This window comes from Vigna angularis, chromosome 11 (genome assembly GCF_016808095.1).
Source record: "Vigna angularis cultivar LongXiaoDou No.4 chromosome 11, ASM1680809v1, whole genome shotgun sequence".
Lineage (NCBI taxonomy): Eukaryota > Viridiplantae > Streptophyta > Magnoliopsida > Fabales > Fabaceae > Vigna > Vigna angularis.
In genome coordinates, this window is record NC_068980.1 from 20,874,615 (window position 1) to 20,881,601 (window position 6,987).

Consider the following 6,987-nt stretch of genomic DNA (forward strand, 5'->3'; position numbering starts at 1 on the left):
GAAGCACCGGCGCACCTCCAACTGCGGCGCTCCTCAGCCTCACTTCGCGAACTTCGGCCAACAGCACCAGTTGCACCTCCAACTGCGATGCTCCTCAACCGCACGTCCAACTGCAGCTCTGCGTGAACACTAAGCGCAACTCCAATTGTGACGCGACTCTCAAACACACTTTCATGTTCGACGGTGCCTTAATCGCAACAACACCACATAGCCACCAACAATAACACCATACAACCACCAAACCAAAAACCAGAGAGGAAGGAAGGAGAGGATTCAAAATAAATGGTCAAAGTGAGAGAGGAGGGGAGGAGGAGTGGACTGTTGGAAGAGAGGAGAAACAAAGAGATATAGGTTGAGATATGAAATTTGGCGCAAAAGAAGAAGGGAGGAAAAAGAGGTGTGGGGTTTCAAATGTGAAATGCAACACTGGAGTGATTAAAGGAGTGTAAGGTTTGCTTCTTTTTATTATTGAGTGGATGAGTAAGCTTTTTTAAAAATCAAAATATTCCTAAAAAGGTTGAAGTTGGAAATATCAAAATAATGAGAGGTGCATAGTGAAGTCACTGAGGTGCATGGAGAAACCCTCTTAATCCCACCAGAGAGGATAGTTTACTCCAAAACCAAGTCACATATTTAATAATTTGGTGTATTAATGAAAAAATAATATAGGTATAAAATTATGTAATTAATATTGTTGTTAATACGAATTCCACAATGATGATAGAACTGACAAAGGTAATCACTTTGGTAGAATATTATGCAAATTATCAACTAATCTGACATGCAAATGAAAGCGTATAAATTATTTTCAAGAAAATATAATAACCATTCATCATGCAATCCAGCTGGTATATAATGCAGAAAAATCATTTTAATAATTTCATCCTGATTACGAGTAATAGATAATAATTAGTTAGTTAATAGCCATAAATTGACTTTTATTTATAATATTTTTCCTAATGGCCTTAAATTGAGACTCTATATCTATATTATTTTGTCCACTTAATTACTTTTCAACAAAATAAGTATACACGGAGAGAATACTAATCCTGTAGAAAGTGTTCAAACTATAATGCCATTCATAAGCCTATTATTTTTATTCATATTTATAATAAATAATTAAGAAAAGAAGAATGTAATTAAGATATAAGATATGAACTAATACAAACATCTAGTTAATATTAAACAATAGTGACAAGAATGATTGAGTTAAAATATTTAAAAAGCTAATTACAATTATGGGGCATTACATATTTCTCCAAATTTAAGATTTAATATCCTTTAATTTTGAAAGAATAACTTCGTATAAAAATTCAATAACGAAAAATACATTTTTGAAAGTATACTCTAATTGATAATTGAAACTAAAGTATACAACAATTATTTGTACAATTTCTTCAAAATTATGGTAAACTATTTTCAAATAAGAAAAAGTTCTACGAATTACACAATATAATTTAATTATATACATATATACATATATACATATATACATATATATATATATATATATATATATATATATATATATATATGATATATATATATATATACATATATATGTTAATATCAATTATCTTGTAGTGTATTAATTATTTGAAAGATACAAGCATGTAATAATATAATCAAGGATATATAGTTAAAATTGCTAGTGTATGGTGCTCCAATAGAAATTTCTGAAAATTTGCTTTGTACTGATGAAGCATGTAGCTTGTTTGCAACACGTATGCACAAGATTTGAATGAGAGTAACATGTTTAGGTTGTTCCATGCAAAAATCTTAGGTCCCAAGTTACATAGACTAAAACCTATAACGTTCCAAATTATGTTGCCTCCTTTTCCTGAATGTTGTTCCCTTCTCTTTGAAATCTCTCCTCGGTCCCTTTCCATTTCATCATATCGTTGTGATCCTCTTCTTTCCTCTCTACTCCTTACTCTGAAATCTTCATCTTCTGTCTCCTGTTGCAGGGTCATTCATGCCCGAGTGGTCAAATCTCTGGATTACAGAGATGGGTTCATAGGTGATCAATTAGTTTCATGTTATCTCAACAAGAGGTCCATCCCAGATGCACAGAAGCTGTTTGGTGAAATGCCCCACAAGGATTTTGTCTCTTGGAACTCTTTGGTTTCTGGATTTTCTAAAAGAGGAGACCTTTGTAATTGCCTGAGTGTGTTTTCTACAATCAGGTCTGAAATGGCACTGGAATTGAATGAGCTTACAATGATATCTGTTATCTCGGCTTGTGCTTCTGCTAAAGCCCGAGATGAGGGCTGCTATCTTCATTGTTGTGCAGTGAAATTGGGTATGGGGTTGGAAGTGAAGGTTGTTAATGCTCTTATTAACATGTATGGGAAGTTTGGCTGCGTTGACTCTGCTTTCAAGCTATTTTGGGCAATGCCGGAGCAGAATATGGTGTCATGGAATTCAATGGTGGCTGTTTGGACACAAAACGGAATCCCCAATGAAGCTGTTAATTATTTTAATATGATGAGGGTAAATGGACTTTTTCCCGATGAAGCCACAATGGTGAGCTTGCTTCAAGCCTGTGAAAATTTACATTTGGGAAGATTGGTAGAGGCCATGCATGGTGTTATCTTCACCTGTGGTCTTAATGAAAATATAACAGTTGCGACTACTCTTTTGAACTTGTATTCAAAGTTAGGGAAATTGAGTGTTTCTCACAAGGTCTTTGCAGAGATAAGCAAGCCTGATAAAGTGACATTGACTGCAATGCTTGCAGGGTATGCCATGCATGGGCGGGGGAAAGAAGCCGTAGAATTCTTTGAAAGGTCTGTAAGGGAAGGTGTGGAGCCTGATCATGTTACTTTTACTCATTTGTTAAGTGCTTGTAGTCATTCAGGGCTTGTCCGGGAAGGAAAGTACTACTTCCTAATCATGTCTGAGGTTTACAAAGTTCAAACTCAATTGGATCACTATTCATGTATGGTTGATCTTCTAGGTCGCTGTGGTCTAGTCAATGATGCTCATCAGCTAATAAAGAACATGCCTTTAGAGCCAAATTCTGGAGTTTGGGGTGCTCTTCTTGGTGCTTGTAGGGTTCATCGTAACATCGACATTGGGAAGGAAGCTGCAGAGAACTTGATTGCATTAAATCCTTCAGACCCTAGAAACTATATCATGCTTTCCAACATTTATTCTGCTGCAGGTATGTGGAATGATGCATCAAAAGTAAGGGCTTTAATGAAGACTAAAGTTTTTACCAGAAACCCTGGATACAGCTTTATTGAGCATGGGAATAAAATTCACCTTTTTGTGGTAGATGATTACTCTCACCCTGATTCAGACAAAATACACAAGAAGCTGGAAGAGATTATGAGAAGAATTCAAGAAGTTGGTTTTGTGTCTGAAACTGAACCCATTCTACATGATGTTGATGTCGAGGTTAAAACATATATGATTAACAAACATAGTGAGAAAATAGCTCTTGCCTTTGGACTTTTGGATTGTAATGCTGATAAGCCATTAGTTATTATAAAAAATCTCAGAATATGCCGAGATTGCCATAACACAGCAAAATTTGTCTCACTGATAGAGAAGCGTACCATCATTATCCGAGATTCAAAGCGATTTCACCACTTTTCAGATGGATTATGCTCTTGTGGCGATTATTGGTAGTGATCCCTGATGGAATTTGGCATTTCAGGAATGGATTGTCATTGGAATTCATAAGAGCCAACATGGTAATATACTTGATAACCCTATATTAATGAAGAATAATTCCATGCATGTTCATATTCAATTCTTCCTCCTAGCCAAAATTTACCGCTATCTGCATGCTGCTTACCCAATACTACACGAGAAACCAACTTAAGTTTTTAAATCAAATTCATTTTCTATCTGGTAAGTTATAAATTTAAAACAATCTAATTAATCAGTATGTTCCCTTAGTTTTTTATTCTTTATTTATTTTTCTATAACTGTTTCCTGACCTGCTTTTTATGCATTTTTATTTTTTTCATCTATTTGTTGTAGACTAACGGAGAGGAAGTAGTGAAATCTCAACCTTGTCATTAATTATCTTTTGTAGACTATTTAATAGCGCCAACTTTGCCAAAGATTTTAGGTTTCTGTTTGTTTGGAAAATGAAATAGAAAAATCAATTTCTTCCCTTTTTCAAAGGATTTATAGTATTTTGCTGAGAGTTACATGGTTTTCAAACTTTGAAGAAGGTATTCATTCTGGCAGCATGAGAAGAATTAATGTATGCACTTAGGCATATTCATTTCTTTTGTTAGTTTAAGTTTTGTGTTTCTATCCCTTCCCCCTCCCTCTTTCTTGCATACTTTCTACTGCTACGAAATAAAAGGCTTGTGGTGATAAAATGTAAGACAGATTCTAACTTCGAAGTAGTGTGAATGACAAGACAATTTTCTTTGGATGATACCAAGAAGTTTTAGAGCATACAGCTATATAGCCTGAAGTTAAAAATAAAGAAACTATTTTGAAAAGTGCAGAAGCCAGTTTTTACCACTCTGTATTGACTACTAGAGAAAATTTATGATGTATTAACTTCAGATATATTGTTTTGGACAGACATTTCGGCATAGGATTACTTATCAGTTTTAATAAGAAGCTTACTCGTTATTTTATTGATACCAACCATGGAATTAATTTAGAGCTGGCATGCAGGATGAACTGTGTATGAGACATTATATGTAGGATAGTGTATATTTGGATTTTTTCTACATGCCTCAATTTATGCTAGCAGATATACATTCATCTATTATCAGATCTTACTGAATATTTAAAAATAGAAGCCACATTTATCTGTAGGATATATCTGGAACTTTTTTACTTGCCTCAACTTATGCTACAGATATACATTCATCTATTATCAGATCTTCCTGATTATTTAAAAATAAAAGCCACATTTATATGCAGGTCAAATCTGGAGATCCCTTATGCTGTTTTAGCCCATTGGACTGAACTTGATATTGCTTGGAGAATGTTTTGGGTATGGGGTGAAGGTCCACGGTTCAGGTTGCATTATGTTGTCCGAGGTCCAGATACTGTCCAAAAAGCAATCTCCCTGTGCGTCCAAAAAGCAATCGGATGCCAAAGTTAACTCAACGTTTGACAGATAGACTTAATGAGATAGTAAATACACGTAACCTACTCCTTATCTCAAACCTTTATTTATAGGTTTTGTGGTGGGTTTTTAATTAACATCGGCTTAATTACAGGTCAATTATGAGTAATTATACTTTACTTCATCTCGATCATTCCAATTCAGATCAGTCACGTCAGACTCGTTGTCCTGCTCACCGAGCTGGTGATTGACTATTCGGATTGGTGTATGGCCGGCCAACCGACCTATTTGGTGAATGGCAAGTCTCGATGACTTGTACTCCGAGTTGTGAGATATGGGCTCTGAGCTGTGTGACATTCATCTGGGCTGATGTATGATCCAGTTAGTTTGTTTGACATTTCGACCGGGCTCACTACTTTGTGCCCCGAGCTGGTACATGGCCGGTCTGGTGACTGACTAGTTGACCACCCAGACCATAGTTGATTGTTCAGACTGGTTCACAGGATAGTCATACGGTGGAGAACAATAACTTTTTTAATACTCCTAATAAGGACTTTCTGCTGGTCCATGGTTGTGAAGATTATAATTTATGCAGAATAGATCCTCTAGTGTCATGTGAGATTTTCATGACATGGACATTTAAGGGATAGATACCATGTCACGTGATCCTTTTTAAGATTTTTCTATTTATCATTCTCATCAATCTTCTCGTGACCTTGTCATCCAAAAGTCCCGCATGAGAGGATTTATTCCTTTGTTATGCAAGGTAATTGCTCTGTTTATTGTTGACAAATCTGCAATACTAAACAAGTAGAAAAAAATTGACTCATGGTGGTAATGGGATAATTTAGAGTGGAGAGGGCACTCATTTGTACGTACATGAATTGATAACAATGTCAACTCACTAAAGCAAAAATTTCTAGTTATTGATTATTGTTCTAACAAAAAGTCAAGAGACTTAAAACTATTCAAGGTGTGTTCTCTTTGTTAATGGTTGAGGTTTATTTATAAACTTAGAAATAGTTAACATTCACTCCCTTTAGGTGTAATAGGTTTAAGTGTCAAGGCATGTATATTTGTGGGCTAGGCACAAATATTTTTCTTAATAATTTTGCTGAATGTCAGAGAAGCAGTGGAAACACAAGCAGAATGTTGTACACACAATCATCTTCAGTTTAGAACACTGGACTATCAACAAACAGAATCCATCTTTCAATTATTACAGTGTGATGAAATTTAGCGAGGGTTAGTTTTGAAGCTTTGCATCTAAGAAGAAATTTGGCAACACATACTTTATACATGTGCAAAACTCATTGTATCACAGCAATCAGGTTCGAATGAAAACTTTCCAAAAATATAGAATATTGAGAGTTTTCTCTTGAATTATTTAAGAATTTTTCTTAGTTATGGAGGCTTGATCACTCTTGTGATATCTTAAACACTTCGAATTGTCTTTTGTACTCCAGTTTAAGTGGATCACTAAACCTGATTTACGGCTTTGTAGGTTCTAAACCTTCTTGATTCATATCAAGCAGCTACATTTTGGTGCATTACATGACTGTTGTGTTTCTTTAATTTTGAATGTTTCCTTTTACAACATGGTCACTCAACTGTTTTATTTAGAGTTCGTGTAAGCAGATTTTTTTGGTTCATGTTTATAATTCTTGTAAACTTGGACAATCAACCTAGAATATTCTATAAATATTTTTGATAGAGTATCCCTTAATTTGGGGAAATTTCCAAAAGAAAAATTGTAAAAAATAGCATTTGGATTAGTCCAATACAGTTAAGTGAGAAGGAAGCAAGAGTTTTGTAGAGATTTTTAGGTGTGGGTCTATTTAGAGACCAGGTCATATCCTATAAGTTAACTTAACTTCTAAAAAATTGTTTTGATGATTATTTTTTTCATTTTTATTTTTCTTTATTTAATAAATTGA

General features: G+C 34.7%; 1 protein-coding gene across 3 annotated transcripts; it reads left to right on the top strand.

The window, feature by feature from the left end:
• Positions 1–1,684: 1,684 nt before the first annotated feature.
• LOC108333430 (pentatricopeptide repeat-containing protein At5g40410, mitochondrial) lies at positions 1,685–5,944 on the top strand. Of its 3 annotated transcripts, XM_017568864.2 has the most exons (4): positions 1,756–1,846; positions 1,968–3,701; positions 4,903–5,118; positions 5,205–5,944. In XM_017568864.2, coding segments are annotated over exons 1-2 (1,671 nt in total). In that variant the 5' UTR covers positions 1,756–1,844; the 3' UTR covers positions 3,637–3,701; positions 4,903–5,118; positions 5,205–5,944. The 3 variants fall into 3 exon arrangements, with proteins under 3 accessions (XP_052727277.1, XP_017424352.1, XP_017424353.1); XM_052871317.1 differs by having other exon boundaries at positions 1,685–3,701; positions 4,903–5,128; XM_017568863.2 differs by having other exon boundaries at positions 1,685–3,701.
• Positions 5,945–6,987: the final 1,043 nt, after the last annotated feature.